The sequence below is a fragment of the Otolemur garnettii genome, unplaced genomic scaffold, assembly GCF_000181295.1.
Source record: "Otolemur garnettii isolate 467f Iridium unplaced genomic scaffold, OtoGar3 scaffold00017, whole genome shotgun sequence".
In the NCBI taxonomy this organism is placed as follows: Eukaryota; Metazoa; Chordata; class Mammalia; order Primates; family Galagidae; genus Otolemur; species Otolemur garnettii.
The window spans coordinates 23,946,403-23,965,827 of record NW_003852412.1 but is presented as its reverse complement, the minus strand read 5'-3'; the positions used below and the strand labels follow the sequence as shown (position 1 = coordinate 23,965,827).

The 19,425-nt window shown below is 39.2% G+C and overlaps 1 protein-coding gene and 1 pseudogene across 1 annotated transcript in view; both read right to left on the bottom strand.

The window, feature by feature from the left end:
* Positions 1–3,329, bottom strand: part of ADGRV1 (adhesion G protein-coupled receptor V1) — a 552,089-nt gene extending 548,760 nt beyond the window's left edge. The window contains exon 1 of the mRNA XM_012802802.2: positions 3,122–3,329. Coding sequence (XP_012658256.2) covers positions 3,122–3,329 — 208 coding nt within the window. The remainder of the gene's footprint in view (positions 1–3,121) is intronic.
* A 9,419-nt stretch (positions 3,330–12,748) lies between these two features.
* On the bottom strand, positions 12,749–13,938 carry LOC100962450 (annotated as a pseudogene).
* Between the last annotated feature and the right edge of the window lie 5,487 nt (positions 13,939–19,425).

Sequence of the window (19,425 nt, the reverse complement as noted above, 5' to 3'; positions counted from 1 at the left end):
GGTGGTGGGTTCAAACCCAGCCCGGGCCAGCTAAACAACAATGACATCTGCAACAGAAAATAGTCGGGAGTTGTGGCGGGCACCTGTAGTCCCAGCTGCTTGGGAGGCGGTGGCAAGAGAATCTTGCTTAAGTCCAAGAGTTTGAGGTTGCTGTGAGCTGTGACACCCTGGCACTCTACCTAGGGCAACAAAGTGAGACTCTGTCTCAAAAAAAAAAATGTGACATTCGAATGAATCAAGTAAAGCATGGGAAGATCACATAGGGTCCAGCTAATAGTTCTTTCCTATTCATAAGGTATTTGCAAGTAACGTTACCTATTGTCACTGCCAGGAGCCATTTTAAACTTAAACAAGATACTTTTTTAGATACTTCCTTCAATTCACAATTTTCAAGTTTTCCATGGGGTCTCAGGGACAGCAGAAAATTCCATTCAAATAAGAGCTAAAATTTAAAAACAAAATACCTGAACTTGTTGTACTCTCCCCCCAACTTCTGCAATCCTCAAAAAATTTGAAACTTAGAAAACCTAAGCCTGGATTACAAGCATATCCATCTCATAAAGTTTGGAGTCAATGACCTTCCAGTATGAATTTATTTCTCCATCTGTCTCAGACACATGGAACTTGTGGGAAATGGGATTCATGTCATCTTAGTTTTGTCAGTCTGCTTTTATCTCAAAAAAAAAAAAAAAAGTTCTCAGATGGGGCTTCTCTGCCTTCCCAATTACAGTGGTTTATAAATTTAAATTAAAAAACATGCTGATAAAGCCTACAATCCATTTTTCGCAAATTTCTATGACAATTGATAAGATTATAAAGGTATTTGTCAATCGGTTAAAAATCTTCCAAATGCTAAAATACTCTTCACTAAACCTGTTACAGATTGTTAAGCACCCAGTGGAAGTGACACCAACTCCAGAGTAAACTCATTTCAGATTGTTTTTACTGATAAAATGTTAATAACATCTATCAGGCCATTAAAAAATTCTATGTCAAAGTATGGATTTTCCCAGTTCAGAGAATAGCTAGGAGTTTATCAATAAGAGATCACTAAGGTGAGTCTGAGCTATATAAAGGACTTCGTAAGATTTCTCATTCTTAATTTTACATAATGTATTTAACAGGTTTGATTTAAATTCCATCTTTACAGAGAAGCAGATGCCTAATACTACACTGACTTTACTCTCTCTGGCTTTCATAAACATGATTGGTAAACACACCTGTGCTTTTCCCAAAGCATTCATTCTAATAACTTACTTGATGTTTTTTTTTTCTTTTCTTGCCTTAAACTTCTACTCTTGTAGCTTTTTTGAAATCATGATCCACTGCCTATCCATAATTCAAAATTAAATGTTTCTCTTCTTTCCTCACTATAAAGGATACAGTGTTTGTTTCTACTAAATGCTATTTTAAATGCAGTCCAAATCCTGTTTGGGTACTATGGTGGGGAACAGGTGCATGATAGGGTTAGATCTGATTAAAATTTTCTTACGGCTGTTATGTGACAAAGATTATTTTTTCCTTGGAATGCCTAGTATGTAACAAGTACAAGCTAGCCCACAACACCCATGGTGCAAATGTGTTACCACTCTATTATTTCTTCAAATTAAATTAAACCTTGCTCAAGACGCCATGCACCATGCTGACAGGAAATCCATTTTTACCTCTTGGAGCTCCCTACTTGTGGGCTCCAAGAATTCCATTGACTTATGCATTCCTCAAGGAGGTCTGGTGTCTCCCAGGCGACAGTACTCCAACCGACTGGCCTGTCCAAAGCCAATCCTCTTCCATCCCCCAGGCCTGCCGCTTCAGGCCTTGTGCCTCACTGGCCCCAGTGCCTGGCGCAGATTTTTCAGAGGAGGACCACTCCACTGTCTACGCCACGTCTTTAGTGCTGTCTTTAGCCCACAAGGTCCCTAAGCAGCTCCCTTCAGCTATAGAACTTGCTGCCAAGTCTTTCAAGAGCTTTGTCTTTTTGTTCATGTACACCAGTGTGAAAAGGCTTAAAGGAAACCCATGTGTGGCATGTGGGCACTGCTGATGTACTGTGGCTATGTCTACCATTCATTCTTCACTCAATGGCATTCAAAAACTACTGACTGAGCCTCTCCTAACTGCTAGGCATTGTCTAAGCCCGGAGTACCCATCAGTGAACACGATGAGTCAAGACATTTAAAAAGAATTATATCTTGAATGAGTTTTCCCTGAATAAAGACAAGGTAAATCCTCTTTAGACTGGTTTTTACCTCCCAGCTCTACCCTCCATACTATTGTGTGAATGGTTATTACAAAATAAATTATGTATCTTAATAAGAGTTCTGACAATTAAGTTTGTGAATTCATCCCGGGAAAAAGTGCTACATACCTCTGTACTGAATGTCACTACAGTCAGCTTCAAAGTACCCCCCTTGGAAAGCTGTGCACCTATGTTAGTACCTAGTCCACCCTCAAAGCAGTTTTGGAACCCTATCTGAAATGGTCATCAGAGCTGTCATCATACTACCCCTGATGTCCTCAATGTCATCAAAATGTCTTCCTTTTGGCTCGGCGCCTATGGCTCAACCGGCTAAGGCGCCAGCCACGTACACCTGAGGTGGCGGGTTCAAATCCCCAGCCCGGACCCGCCAAAACAACAATGATGGATGCAACAAAAGATAGCCAGGCGTTATGGCAGGCACCTGTGGTCCTAGCTACTTGGGAGGCGGAGGAAGGAGACTTGCTTGAGCCCAGGAGTTGGAGGTTGCTGTGAGCTGTGATGCCACAGCACTCTACCCAGGGGGACAGCTTGAGGCTCTGTCTTAAAAAAAAAAAAAAAGTCTTCCTTTCAATATTTCCTTTATCTTTAAGTAAAGAATGATATCAACAGAGACCAGATCAGGTGAATAAGGAAGGCACCCTAATACAATTATTTGCTGACTGGTTAAAAACTCCCTCACAGATAGTGCCGTGTGAGCTGGTGCCTTCTAGTGATGCAAGAACCACATCTTTCTCATGCCAAGATTTTCAGTTAAGATTTCCTGTTTCTCTATCGATGTTTACTTTGCCGGCTGTGCTGCTCACAGCAGCCAAGACTGATGCACAAGTCAAGGAATCTTTGCAATGTTGTTTTCATCAGTTCTACTTGTCACTGGCTGCCCTGACTTCTCTTCATCAGTGATGCTTTCTCTCCTCTCAGGAAAACATTTAATCCACTTGTACACCACCGTTTTCTTCACATCATTATCCCCATAAACTTGAACTAACATGTCCCTGATTTCACTTCCACTCTTGGCAAGTTTAAAAAGAAATTTACAAACATTTGTTTGTTGCTCTAATTCAAGCTCCAACATTGTTGTGGCAGCACACAAAAACATGCATCCTGTTAACACCACCAATAAGACAACAGCACAGATCCAACAGAACACGGCCGAGACCTTGATATACCACAGCTGTGAAACCTTACTGAGTAGTTTGTACACTGCTGCTACAATGTAAGGGCACAATGCCAAGTTTGAGAATTTAAATACTGTGTGCATTTGAAACAGGATGCTTATTCTTCTGCTTTCATTATTGTATGAGAATCCCCACCAATGTTAACTGTCCAGCCTTAAATTTTATAATAGTTCAAACACTTAAGGAATTTTAATTCATGTTCCTCAGAATTCTCTCTCTTCCTCCATCTCCATAGCCATCTCCAGAAATGAAACACCCACACTCAGCTCTCTAAGAACAGTCTACCATCTCTCTCTCTACGCTGCTGACCTCATTCTTTCCTGGCTCTTCACTATTTTACTGTTGTGACTCTTCCCTTTCTCTTCCTATTCTCTTCTCATCTTCTCCCTCCCTCCGTCCCCTCTCCTTCACTTTCTGTCCCCCAAACACACTATTCTTCTTACCTACAAACAGTTCGCCATCCTCTCAGCCTGGCCTTTCACCTCAACACTCTCCTTCATCCCTGCGAAAGTGTCCTGATTCAACTCTAACTTTTCCCAATTCTGCCTAAAGTGTGGTCTATGGAAAGCTATGCCCACATTTTGATCAGACTAAAGATTCTGTCAGAAATACCTTCAGGACATCAATTTGTATACATAATAAATAAACCTCTCAAATATTCAAAATACTTAAAGCATGTCACAAGCTCTTAAGAAGCCTAAAGGGACACAGACTTTATTTAATCTACGATTCCTAAAATCTATAATAACCACAGAACAACTTACCCCTACTGATACTTATTTAGAGCCTACAGAACTGGATTCACACTGTCAGCTATGAAGACACTCCCATAAAGCTACCCCATGGTTTTTGCCAAGCTATTTTGATTATAACAGGCAATAGTTCTGGTTAAATAAATAAATTCTTATTAAATCCTACACACTAAGTATAAGACTCACATTTTCCACTAACTGCTGTGTAACTCCATACAGATGTTCCACCATTCCCCCAAACATGCCTCAAACCCAAACTAAGCATTACACCTCTGTTGTCTCCCTCTCTGTTGCCGTAGTGAAGACAAGTTGATCATCTCTCTCTTCCAAATCACCTATAATTCCTTGTCATGTAACTACATCATCCATTATACTTTGGTTTGCTTAAGAAGGAGAGTCATGTTTTATTTATCTTTGCATTCTCCTGGACCATAAGTCTAGTCATATTCCCAATCACTCTGTGTAGAGTCGGTAGAGTGCTATGGCATCATCATAGTCCACAGTAACCTTAGTCTCTTGGGCTCAGGCAATCCCCTTGCTTCAGCCTCCCTAGCAGCAGGGACAACAGGCACCTGCCACAACGCTCACCTAGTTTTTCCATTTTTAGTAGAGACAGGGTCTTGCTCTTGCTCAGGCTGTTCTTGAACTCCTGAACTCTAGCAATCCACCTGCCTCAGTCCCCCAGAGTGCCAAGATTATAGGCAGGAACCACTGTGCCCAGCTGGTACTTTTCTAATTTTAAAGAAGGAAGCACACCATTAAGACTTACAGTTGTTTTGAGTTCATCCTTCTTAGATTAAATCCAGACTCAATCCTTACTGTACGTGTTACTTAGGCAAGTGTCTTTGCTCAGTTGTGTCTCTGAACAGGTTTTTTCATCTAAAAATGTGGAATTAAATCATCTACCTCAAAGGGCGGTTGAGAGGATTGGATGAAATAACGTATGAAGCACTTGTTAGCACAGTGCCTAACTCCGTAACTGTTCAATAATTGTGCATTATTATTGTTTTGCTCAATTTGCATGAACAAAACCACAGCTTGCCCAAGGCTGTTTGAAGAACTGGGACTTTAGGTTAAAATTATTTTTAGCAACTAAAACAGGAATTCACTTTAAATGTCCCAGATAAGCTGACTTTTTCAATCATTTACAATTCCCTAATGGCAAGTTAAGCATTGAGCCATTAGCAGCTATGCTTTTCTTTTCTTTTTTTTTTTTTGAAACAGTCTCACTATGTCCCCCTGGGTACAGGGCTGTGGCACCATAGCTCACAGTCATAGTGCCGTGGCATCAACCTCAAACTCGCTTAAGCAATTCTCTTGCCTCAGCCTCCCAAGTAGCTGGGACTACAGGCACCCACCACAACACCCAGCTATTTTTTGGTTGTAGTTGTCATTGTTGTCTGGCAGGCCCGGGTTGGATTCGAACCTGCCAACTCTGGTGCATGTGGCTGGCATACTAGCCACTGAACTACTGGTGCGAAGCCTCAGCTATGCTTTTCTGTTTGCAGATCTCTACTTATTTTAGCTCTTATATTGGTTTACTTAACTCCTTTCTAATTCAAGGTGAACAATTTAATTTATTTTGACATTAATATAGTAACAGCTGTAGATAATCTTTGTGCAAATATATATTTTAAGGAAGTAATTATCAGAACAATATGAAGTCATTAAAATATTTTATAGACAATATTATATATAGCCACAGGAAAATGTTCAAGGGTAACAAGTAGGTTACAATCCTACTACAATAGCATTTTTATTTAAAAAAAATAATAAACACAGTACCAGTTTTACAGTAGCAGCACTTAAATGAATACACAACGTGACTGTAATGAATATATTATTATAGAAAGTTAGAATAAAAGTGCATTATAACATTTTCACACTGCATGAGGCACTTGTAATAGAGTCTAGATAGCTGCAATTCTTTGCTATTCTCTCTTTAAGTGTAAAGTCTAATTCCTCTTCCCTTGAGTCTGGGCTTTGAGACTTAAGCACAAATATGCATAAAAATATTACATTTTGGGTCTCCGGAATCTAAGTCATATGAACTTAAGAAGCTTCTGCCCAGTCCTCTTAGAATGCCTGCCCCAGCAAAAGACACCACAGTAAGAAATCTGACTGCCTGAGACTGCCATGCTTTCAGGAAGCCCAAATTAGTCACATGCAAGAAAGATACCTGGACAGCCTCCAGCTGCCCATCTGTCATATCCAAGTGCCGTGACACAACATTACAACCCCAGCTTCAGACCTGTCAGTGACAAGGCAGTCAGAGGACTTCAGCCTCAGCCATTATCTGGCTGCAACCCTATCATGCACCCAGCCAAGAAGAACCCAGCTAAATCCTTCCAACTCCAGACTGTGAGAGAGCATCATAATTTAATGTAACTCACTCAGTTCCAAGATGGCTTATTATGCACAATAGTAACTAGAACATCTCTGTTTCTAATCCTGCTGTGTTAATATACAGTAATTCCCAAACTAAATACAATGTAATGTGCCATTCTAATTCTTCTTATGAATTATTTAAGGTAATGAGGACAGCCATATTATGAAGTAAGAGAATATTTTAAATAAATTTTATGATGTAATGTTAACCTAAAATAAAATACTGTGCATTAAAATAAATATACACATGCCTTTATATGTACCAGTGAGTATATACATGGAAAATTGGAAGGACAGTGGGAAACTTGAAGTAAAGATGTTCCAGTGATATTGGTGTTTGTGTTTTTCTATGTTTTCCACAGATTCTGCATTGAATGTTTTACTTTCATCATTCCTGATGCTGTTTTTGAAAAGCAAAATACCAGAAATTAGAACTCTGAATCCAAATCTCTTAAAATTAAAATCATTTAACACCCCATCTTATCAATGACACTTTAATTGTGAGTATAAACACCCAGGACTTAATTACAACATTATAGTTAGAATTAAATGAATGTATTCTCAACACATAAACAACAAAGGGCACTTCTTGGTCTGTTTCACATACAAGTGTCTTTATAAAATAAAAAGGCAGTTATATCGTTTAATCAAAACAGTAACATCCAGCGGCACCTGTGGCTCAAAAGGGTAGAGTGCAGACCCTATATGCCGGAGGTGGTGGGTTCAAACCTAGCCCTGGCCAAAATAAATGAATAAATAAATTGTTTAAAAAAAAAAACAAACCAGTAACATGGACATTAAAACAAATCTTGGATCATCTGCTGTCTCCTTCCTTAGCCTCCATGCTCCAGTGTCTTTCTCAGCTGCAGGGCATTACCTAAGGAGAGAAGCAGAAGTTCCCTCCACACACACGTATTTCACATCCTTATGTGAAATCCTTTGTACCTAAAACTTAGCTTTGAAGAAAATTCACAAGTGGAAAGGAAGGCTTTAATACAATTCACTGAGTACATCAACTATGGTATCTTTTCATTTCTTGACTTTGCCTTAGGAACGCTGGTGTCACAAACTGCAATACGGAGTCTTTTTCTAATAATGTAATGACTCCCTCAGACTTGCTTCTTTTATGATTTTGCCTTTGATCAATGTGTCCACGGCACAGAACACTTTGAAGTTATACCACCCACTCTGCCCTCACTTTCTAACATGGTAACTGTCCCTTCCATCCTAGAATTTAGGGTAATCAATGGGCTTTTAAAAAAAAATCTTTATTTTTCTGTTTCTTACAATTAACGAAAGGCAATACTTGTTTTGTTTCTTATTATTTCAACTTTAAATTTGAATTTGATCCTCTTTTAATTCCAGAGTTCCATTTACGTTTTACATAATCAACTGAGAATTTTGAGGTCATAAGAAGGCAGCTAGGCTAAGAGTGAACATGTCCATGAATTGGCTTACTTGAATTTCCGTCCTAATGTGGACTCACGTTCCCATTATCAGAGTCACGCCCTCGCCCTCTAAATATCTCCTGTTTCCCTAACTTCAGCTGCCTCCTGTAACTCTTCAACTGTTCATTTACAACTTAGGATACAGGAAAGGGTAACAATACAAAAAGTGAAAGTGACTGAAGAGCAAGTGGTCACTTCCCCCTCGGTCACTTTTCACAGGCTAGGTCACTTTTCACAGGCTTCCTGGTGCCACAGTCCTCTGCTTTTCCTCCTCATCTCACTAGATGCCCCACGGCCCCCTTCGCTGGGTCCTTGCCTCTATCCTGACCTCTACATGACAGAACACCCCAGCTCCAAGGGCCAGACCTCTTCTCATGTACATTCGCTCTCACTGTGGTCTCATTCAATCCCATTTAAAACACCATTCCCAGCACCTGTCGCATAGTGATTATGGCACCTCACATACACAGAGGCAGGTGGGTTCAAACCTGGCCAGGGACTGCTAAACAACAATGACAACTGCAACAACAAAAAAAATAGCCAGGTGTGTGGCGGGGGCCTGTAGTTCCAGCTACTTAGGAGGCCAAGACAGGAGAATCACTTAACCCCAAGAGTTAGAGGTTGACATGAGCTGTGACGCCACAGCACTCTATGAGGGTGACATAGTGAGACTCTGTCTCAAAAAAATAAATAAAAATAAAATAAAGTTCCATCTCCAAAATTTACATCTCCAGTCAAACTTCTCCCCTAAATTCCAAACTCTTATCTCCAATGGACTATAACATCTCCAGCTGAAGATCTGTTCATTCAATTTTATTTTCTGAATATATATCACACTTACATGAACCTATATAACAAGGTATATTCAGAGAATTCCAATTCCATTCATCTCTTCCCTTTCTTCCTCTAAAGATAACTACTTCTAACTTCAGTCTGAGTTAAGATAGACAATACAAATATAAGCATACATATGGACAAACTTCAACAAATCAAGCAATTGTATATCAAGTGGAGACATAATCACATAGACAAAAAATTCTTTCTAGTAGCTTTAGAATATGGTATTTTGACTGCCTATCCTCAGTAGAACAAATTCTAAGGACAAATTTAGCTGCAAAGAAATCTAATATTATACAGAGTAGCCATAAAGTTCATGTGCAAATTTCTTTCCTTTCCCTTTTTCTTTTCTTTTCCTTTCTTTTCTTTTTTCTCCTCTCCTCTCCCCTCCCTTCACCTCCCTTCCCTTCAAATTGCACACAAACTTTATGGCCACCCTGTACTAAACTCAACATTCTTAGTGGTAATATCAGGATTACTAAATTAAATTTTTATGCTATATATATATATGATAGAATATATATTTTGAAACTATTTATGTTATAGGATCCAACAAATAATAATTACATAAGAAAGAAATGTTAACAAAATCAAAAAAACCCATATAAAGCCTCTGTAAGGTTATATATAAATTAGAGATAGAAATATCAGTATCACCTCATGAAATTTCTTCTTTGTAAAAATAAAATTTCCTAGGGTCTGTCCATTAAAAAGAAGCTTATGGGAAATGACAACTCAGTAACAACAGCATCACTAGTACCCATACTTCAGCTCAACACACCATTCCCCACCAGGAAATGGGGGCTCTTTAGAGGAATGACTGGTGTCTGGGAGGGAGCTGAGCCTGAACACCGAGTCCTGGCAGGGACACTACAGAACAGTAACGGGGACATCAAGAACACACAGGAGCAACATGAGGCGGTTCCCATTGGCCAAAGATTAAAAATTTTGATATCTACAAGGATAATGACTGTAATTGCTTGAAACACATTAAATATATAACTTCGGATGTTCCTAAGGATACCAAGAAAGAAACAAAGGCCGGGAGAGCAGGGGTTAGTTCAATGCCCATCACTGAAAGTAACTGGGACACCATCTCCTTACTCTGAAATTAACATTTAAAGGGGAAGAATTAAACATTTATCTTGTCTATCCACGTAAACGCCTTTTCATGGTAACCAAATAGCCTCATTCCCAGGCTATTTTTCCTTACAGAAAAATTCCAGCTAATGTGCAAGAATGACAGAGTTACAGAAGCACCTGTTTATAACTCCTAATAAAATAATTAATCAGGGAAGTAAGCACTGAGAGACAAAACAATTAGATAACAAGTTGACGGCTGTGTTCTCCATGGCCCTGGCCTAAGTGTTCTCATGGAATAGTGAAGAACAGAAGTATCCACGAAGGTTTAACTGCCAGGGCCCATCAACTCCAGTTCCCAATGTGCACGTTAGGCTTCTTGTTCAGCTGATTATATGAAGACAGGAGAGGAGAAGAGGAGAGGGGAGGGGAGGGGAGGAAAAAGAAAAGAAAAGAAGAAAAGGAAAAGAGGAAAGAAAAAAAAAAAAAGGAAAGAAAAGTTGATGAGAAGTCTGACAATAGAGGGATTGGGCTGTCACCACTTGAACCCAGTGCTGAATCAGTGATACTAGGACACTTCAGTGACACAGCCAGACAGTGTGTCTCTTGATACGATGCAATTTTTTTTTTTTTTTTTAGACAGAGTCTTGGTAGAGTGCTGTGGTGTGATAGCTCACAGCAATCTCAAACTCTTGGGCTCAAGTGATCTTCTTGCTTCAGCCTCCCGAATAGCTGGGACTAAAGACACCACAATGTCCAGCTATTTTTAGAGATGGGGTCTCGCCCTGACTCAGGCTGCTCTCCAGCTGGACAGCTCAGGCAATCCACCCAGCTCGGTCTCCCAGAGTGCTAGGATTACAGGCATGAGCCACCGTGCGGCCTGATGTGATGCAATACAAAGTTCTCAGCACCACCTATGTAGCCTTCTTGCCCAAAAAGCAGAATCTAAATCCAACAGAGGCTTTACAGCTAACTTCCAGCATATAAGAAAAATGAAGTTTAAAAAAACTTGTTAAGTGATACATACAAAAGGGAGGGAACAAATAAATTCAGAACATGGACACTTTATGGGACAAATTGCCAAGTTTCTTCAACAAATCTCTGGTATGGAGAAGTGGATGCACAAAGACCTTCAGAGTCTGTATGATGGAATATCTACAAGTTCATTATATACCAGCTAAAAGAAGTCTTTTAGTCGCCCTAATCTTCAAAGATTTGAATTTTATGTGCACAATATTAGCTAATAGTGGTTAACTTTGCCAAGTGCTGGTTCTAACTGCTTTCCATGTACTAACTCAGTTGATTGTCATAGCAACCAGCTGAAATACTATATAAGATAGGTCCTATCACTATGACCATTTTTATTTGTTTTTTAATTCTTTATTTTTTTTATTAGATCATAGCTGTGTACATTAATGCACTCATGGGATACAATGTGCTGGTTTTACATACAATTTGAAATGCTTTCATCAAACTGGTCAACATAGCCTTCAGGAACCTGAGATGCAGAGAAATTAAATGCATTTGCCAAATTATACCTTGGAAATACAAAGTGAAGATACAAACCAAAGTCATCAAAGTCCAGATCCCATACACTCAACCAAATTATAAATTTACTTCCTTTACTAACAAAAAAATCTTACTATCAGTCACATATGGGAGATAATTTTACAAGGCAGTATATCTTCAGCACCTATCATGGTAAAAACACCTAAGTGAAAAGCGCACATTTTCTTCTCTTTAGAATCAAACTCAGTCTCTTACCAACAGCATAGTCTGTTATTTCCAGTGATAATGAATAGAAGAGCCCTCATACCTAATGATTAGCTATGTAATAGGAATGGACATATTCTTTACAATTTCAAACCCACTATGATTTGCCACATGGCAAGGTAATTAGTCATAGGTATAAATGTTGTTTGTGGCTGTTGTGAATGATATTTTAATAGAGTAAAAACAAATGAAAGAAGGCAAGTACGGGGCCCTGGTTCTACCCATGGTTATTCATCTTCTGTGATGAAAGAAGTGTGCAGGGATGGGAGTAAGGTGTGGGGAGGGCAGGAGAATAAGAACAGGATTTCCACCAAGTATGTGCCATGAAATCATAAGAGTGTTAGAACCACTAGAAGTCATTATAAAATCTCAACAAGTTTTGAGGCCAACAGCTCTAATAAACTGTGAAAGTAGAAATCACCAGCTCAACCAAAGTGTTTCACAAGTCGGTGTTAGAGTGCATCAATAAACAAAGCCCCAAATATACTATCACTCATGAATATCAGTGAGAAATAAAAAAGGATAAAGTAAAATCCCTTGCAGGCTAAAATAGCTTAAGGAAATTCTCTCAACCAGATACTATTTTAAGGTCTCTGCAATAGGTCTAGTGCTGACTAGAAGCTACAGTACACTCGTCGCTCACAGACATGAACACTTTCCAAAGTTACCTGACTTCCTTAAATATTTTGTAAAACTGCTACACAAAGATCAAATGACTTACATTGATAGTCAAAGATTGTTTCTAATTATTTATAACTTTGATAACAAGTATTCAAAAGCAATAAATCCCTGAATGAGGTTTGGAAGTATTTTCTTTTTGTTTTGTTGTTGTTGTTGTTGTTGTTTTCCTTTAAAGGATTTTTATACTTTAAAAATATAAAACCACAAAATAAAAACGACTTCAACCAACAAATGTCCTAAAAGTCCCTCCAAAAGTCTCAGCACTCAGCAGCCATGGGGGCTGTGTCTTTCCTCCTCTGCTCAGCCCGTAGCTCACTTAAGGATCACTGGAGATGACTCATGCTGTAATTATTAAAATCAAACTTGTTCTGCCAAATCCAAGACCCTGCATTTATCCAAATTGTAGAAACATGCTTTAAACACTCATCCACCAAAATACCTCCCATTCAGATCAACAACAGTTTTAATTGCTGATTCCACTCTCTCAAATTCTAAAAATATCCATACTTCTTTGTTGTCTGGGGCCCTAGGGATTTCAAATATCACACTTTTTCCCACTTTGTCATATTTTTCACATTCTTCCTTGGTCTCAACTTCCAGGTCTTCATCTACCTCTCCTGCACTGACCATGTTCCTTAACAGGACCACTTTAGTAGGACACTTGAGTATTTCAGTTAACAGATTTGAATCCAAATTCTTGGTTGCATCTGGGGAGTCACCTTTCTCAGTCACGTCACACACAGTGATCTTGCCACCACACTTGCTGGTCTTCTCCACCCACAGGGCAGTGCTCAGGCCCTGCTCATGCTTCCCCAGGCCCTGGCCCTCCTGGAAGTTTCTACATGATCTTATGTGCCACTGTGTCCCCCATGTTACCAAGGAAGGAGTTGCAGGGCCCAGTAGGAGACCTCGGTCTGTCCTGCTCCCTGTACGCCAGGGGTGGGATAGCAGCCTTGGAAGACTGTGAGTGAGGTTTCAAGTCGTCTTCGTAAGGAAAATCTCGAGGTAACTCTTTGTCTTTCTCTACCAGAGAGGTCGGTGGCACTATGGCAGCTCTGCCCATACTTCTTTTCCTCCTCTCTTGCTCATAATCTTCATCTTCATCAGAATCTGGATCTGGTCGTCTTGTTTCACACCTGTCTTTACACTGCTTTTCTTTCTCTTCTACTTCCTCTGCCTTTCCAGTTCCCGCTGTCTCTGCCGCTCCTCTCCGTGGCACTTCACTACTTTCTCTTGGTGGTCAGGGAACACAGGGTCATACTCGTCAGCTGAAGAAATCAGAACTTCCCCAGCAGAAAACCGGCTGGGAACTGGATCCTTCAGCCCGCAGCGACATATGCCCACGATCTGCCTGTCATCTGAGGAGCCTCCTTGCTTTAGGTCAATGACTGGGCCAAGAACCCTACTTTGCTTTGTCCTTTGGCTCTTGGCCTGGGTGAGAGCTGCCTCTTCACCTGAAGCTGACACAGCAGCAGTCTGAAGTTTCTGGATCAGCCTTCTGTTTTTGAGTCACTGGTCTCCACTCCCAGGTCATCATACAGGGACATCTTTTCAGTTTAACGCCAGTCCATCCAGTTGACTCTACCCAGGGGCCACAGCAGCAGGCGCCGGGCAGCACTCTGCAGACACCCCCGTAACAGTACCCAAGGAGAAGATGCAATACAGATTTACTTATATTTACCTATATATTTATATTAGGAATTTAAGAAGTGAATTCATTTTAAATTTAATAGAAATGTTTTTGCGAGACATCAAAATAACAAAATATCACATTATGATCATTATCACAATTATTAAGTGGGCAACTTTCGGACACTGAATTGAAGATCTGAAGTTTGTCAGTCTTGTTTTTAATTAATCTTTCTGAATTTTGTGAATTTTAGTTTCCTCATCAATAAAGTAAAAGAAGTTAATGCTTACTCTCATGTGGTTAATCATATTGCATCATGTACATGAGCATATGTTGCATATCATAAGGCACTAAGCAAATACATTTTACAGGCTTTTCCCAAAAAGTTTAAAATGTTTTGCTTCCACCAAAATTAGACAAATTGGTAAAATAACAATTTGCTTTATCAAGTACATCAGATGAATTCAGAAAATTAAAGCTTCAAAATCTCAACATACAAACAATGTTTATAAATAAAAACAGAAGATAATTTCAAAAAAACAGATGTCAAATCTTATAGACAAAAGAAAAAGAAGAAATACTTCAAAATCATTCTACTTCATCTGGATATACCTGATATTAAAATTGGGAAAAATATATTATTATAAAGGGAAATTCCAAATATATTTCACTTATAAATGAGGATGCAATATCCTAAACAACATATTAACAAGTTGAATCAAAAATTATTGTTCAAATCATGTACTTTGGGCAAAATTAAATCTAATTTATGTGAGAATTAGTCATTATTTTCTTTTCTTTTTTTTTATTTTCCTTTCCTTCACCCCCTCCCTCCTTTATCAGTTAACTGATGACTCCATACTGAACCTCAGAGTTAAAGCATTCTATGATAGACATACTTATATCCAACAATGTGAATGTTACTTTTTTGCATTATTATTATTGCTGCTCAATATTTCATTGCAACAATCATCTGATTTCTTTTCTGAATGTATCTTTATTCATTCTTTACAAGGTTTTTGTTTCTAGTCCATATCTTAAATATTGTTATTGTTATTAAATTTTAAGCCTTTTTAATTTTAAGGAAAAAGTAGAAACCAAATTTTCTCTATGTATAGAGAAAACTTTTAAAAAATTAGTTTCATATAAATAAATTCTAAATCCCTGGTGTACTTAGGCAAAGCTAGATGAGACAGACTACTAGGGGCTATATAGTATAGCTTATTACTCCGAGGGTACAAACCTGTACTACCTGTTACTGTACTCAATCCTGTGGGCAGTTATAACACAATGGGAATATTTGAAACCAAATTTCTCTATGTATAGAGAAAATTTTTAAAAAATTAGTTTCATATAAGTAAATATACAAGTGCACCCAAACACACACATATACACAGGGAAATTAACAACATCTGAGAAATAACTATATACAATATTTTTTTTCATCGTTGGGAATTCATTTAGGATACAAGAAACCAGGTTACACTGATTGCATTTGTTAGGTAAAGTCCCTCAGACAATTGTGTCTTGCCCCCAAAATGCATGTCACACACCAAGACCCTCCCCCCTCCCTTCTTCTCTCTCTCCACTCTTTCATTCTCCCACCCCCCTCCCTCCTTCCCTCTCTCTGCTCTTCCTTTCCCCCACTCTCCTCCCTCCTTCTCTCTCTCTGCTCTCCCCTTCTCCTACCCTCCCCACCATGTACTAGGTCACTCATTATCTTCATACCAAAATTGAATACATAGGATCCATACTTCTCCATTCTTGTGATGCTTTACTAAAAATAATGTGTTCCACTTCCATCCAGCTTAATACAAAGGATGTAAAGTCTCCATCTTTTTTAGTGGCTGAATAGTATTCCATGGTATACATATACCACAGCTTGTTAATCCATTCCTGGGTTGGGGGGCATTTAGGCTGTTTCCACATTTTGGCTATTGTAAGTTAAGCTGTGATAAACAGTCTAGTGCAAGTGTCCTAATGGTAAAAGGATTTCTTCCTTCTGGGCAGATGCCAAGTAAGGGGATTGCAGGATCAAATGGGAGGCCTAGCTTGAGTTCTCTGAGGACTCTCAACTACATACAATATTGACAAATAATATCTAATAATATATTAGTGAATGTAGATTATTTTTTATTATATGGACTTAAAGCCCAGTTCTCAATCAAGTGATTTATTGAACTTCCCTCATTAAAAAAAAAAAGAAAAAGAAAAACTTTAAAACTTCAGTAATTTGTCTTAGAAGAAAAAGTAATTACTTCTTATCTTGGCAGCTCATCCAATATACAATCACACCCTGCATAATGATGTTTCAGTCCACAACAGAATGCACACACAACAGTGTTGAAGTAAGATTATAACATGGCATTTTATTATGCCTCTTCTATGTTTAAATATACAAATATTCCCATTGTGTTATAACTGCCCACAGAATTGAGTACAGTAACAGGTAGTACAGGTTTGTACCCTCAGAGTAATAAGCTATACTATATAGCCCCTAGTAGTCTGTCTCATCTAGCTTTGCCTAAGTACACCAGGGATGTTCCCACAAGGACAAAATTGCCTAACACATATCTCAGAAGATATCTCCATCATCAAGTGATACCTGACTATAATTTAGATAAGCCCCTACCAAAAAGATAGAAGCCATCAGGTAATTGGATTCATTCAATAGGCATCAGACAACATTCAACCGCCATTTCTTTTTTTTTTGACACAGAGGGTCACTTTGTCACCCTGGGTAGAGTGCAATGGCATCATAGCTCATGGCAACCTCAAACTCTTGGGCTTGAGCAATCCTTTAGCCTCAGCCTTCTAAGTAGCTGGGACTATAGATGCCTGCCACAATGTCTGGCTAATTATTCTATTTTTAGTAGAGACGGGGTCTCGCTCTTGCTCATGCTGGTCTCCAACTCCTGAGCTCAGGCAATCTACCTGCCTCGGCCTCCCAGAATGGTAGGATACAGGTGTGAGCCACCTGCCCAGCCTCCAAACACATTTCGGACTTTGGCATATCCTGAATAAGTCAATCATTATGCCAGCCACTCCCATACTTCCCTTCTTAGGAATATCTACAACATAGTACTGCAGGAGAAGCCACAGCTTGAAAAGTGTTCCTTTATTTTGTATTCTCACAATTTGGTGGCCTCAGACATCTACGTAAAAAGGGTTCTAAGGTATAAACCTACAGGCCATATGTGATGCATTCACCCTGTAACCTGACCCTGAGTTTAACTGAATGTATAGAAGAAAAGAGATAAATTCCTTCTAAATGCCTCCCAGCTGTTTTGTCCACTGTCCCTGCAGGGGGGTGGGGGGGGATAGATTCTCTGATGCATCACCCTTCGTATTCAGTCATTCACCTTCCACTTTCTCTCTATTATTTTTTTTTTCCTGTTCTCTCTATGAACAAAAGATCCTTCACTTTTCCAAGGCTGGTCCCAAAATTCACAGACTTTTTACGTTGAAAACTGTTCGTTCTTGTTCCTGACATCCAGTTCAGCAGCCCACACATATCTGGCGAATGAGTGGTTGACTGGAAAGGTAATAAAGTCTTCAGAATAACTTCCCTCCATTTTATTTTACAGAAGTCAAGTCTGCTTAAACAAAGAATCACACAAAAGGCCACTAAGCTCTGCTGACATCTTCTGTAAGGGCCTCCGGTACCCCTCATTTTCCCTTGTTTATTAAAAATAAGATGTTATCACCATATACCCACTGTTAGTGCCTGGCAAATCTTCTTTCTTCTGCCCATTCCAATCAACCTCCCATATGTCAACAAGAGAATGATCTTCCAGACCATTTGTGTAGCAAAATAGTGTTCAAAAACTGACAGTGGGCTCGGCACCTGTGGCTCAAGTGGCTAAGGCGCCAGCCACATACACCTAAGGTGCCAGGTTCGAATCTAACCCGGGCCCACCAAACAACAATGACGGCTGCAACCAAAAAAATAGCCAGGCATTGTGGCAGGCACCTGTGATTCCAGCTACCTGGGAGGCTGAGGCAGGAGACTCGCTTGAGCCCAGGAGTTGGAGGTTGCTGTGAGCTGTTATGCCACAGCACTCTACCCAGAGTGACAGCTTGAGGCTCTGTTTCAAAAAAAAAACTGACAGTGATTCCCCTAATATCTAGTGGGGTTGGGGAGAAGGCTCTGACACTTGCTTCTAAAAATCCAAATCAGGATCTTAGATCCTCTCCTTTATAAAAATAATGAGAACACAGGCAAAAATTGTCAGAATCAATGTTTGCAGGACTTTGGAAATCAACCAAAGGCATAAATAATTCCAAGGAGCATTTATTAAAGAAAACTAGCTGCATCTCCAAAAAAAACAGTGAATTATCTTGTATTTAAACATCTATTCCCACCCAACCCTCATACACTTTCCAAGGTTGCAGTAAAAACCAACAGCCTACAATCATAGTGAAATACAACAGCCTGAGAGCCATGAGGGGAGCAGGATGGAGCAGGACGTCTGGAAAAGCCTTACTCAGAAGGGACCATCATGGTTTGATGGATATATCTAGTGGATCCTTGGAAGACCTCAATCACCAGGGTTTCTTTACTTGACCTGACTCGAAATTTGCTTCTCAAATTTATTTAAAGGCAATTACTTAACCTAGCAGCTGCCAGAGGTAGTACATAGTAGCTGGAGCAAATAATAAGCTAACTAAATGCTTAAAAGAAAAATCTGGGCAATGAATAATCTATAGGAGTTTTGGAAACTTTAGATATATTCCTGGCATCTAGAAGATGACGCACAGGTGTAGAGCTGTGCTCATGCTCACGAGAAACCTGTGAAAGTTCTACACTGTCACCTCTTGCTGCCTTTGAGGCTGTGTGCAAAAAGGAAGTAAAGAATAAGGGAGAGTTGAAAATTCCCGGCTGAGTGCTGAAGGCACACTCCAGTGTGCATATTGAGCTCCTCACCAAAAAATGGGAGACTTACTGCTTCCCATGATCTGAGAAAACTTCTGCCCAATCATTAACTAAGTCAGCTAACTAAGCACAGATTACAGTGGTTATACATCACAGAGAATACATGCTTTAAAAATGACTTCAGAAAATTAACGAAACAAACACGGATCAACAAAAGCAGTGGCAACCGTCTCTAGGAGAAGAGAAAATCTGATTTTCAAAACAACATAATATGTTACTTAAAATGACTAGTTTTAATAAAAAATACGCAATTACCAAACATGCAAAGAAATGAGAAAGTATGGCCAATACATAGGAAAAGCCATTCAATAGAAATTGTCCTGGGGAAACATATTAGATGATGGACTTATTAGACAAAGACATTGTATCAATTCTTGTAAATATTTTCAAAGAACTGAGGGAAACCATGTCTACATAACTAAAGATAAAAAGCATAAAAATTATTTCTCACCAAAAGGATAATATCAA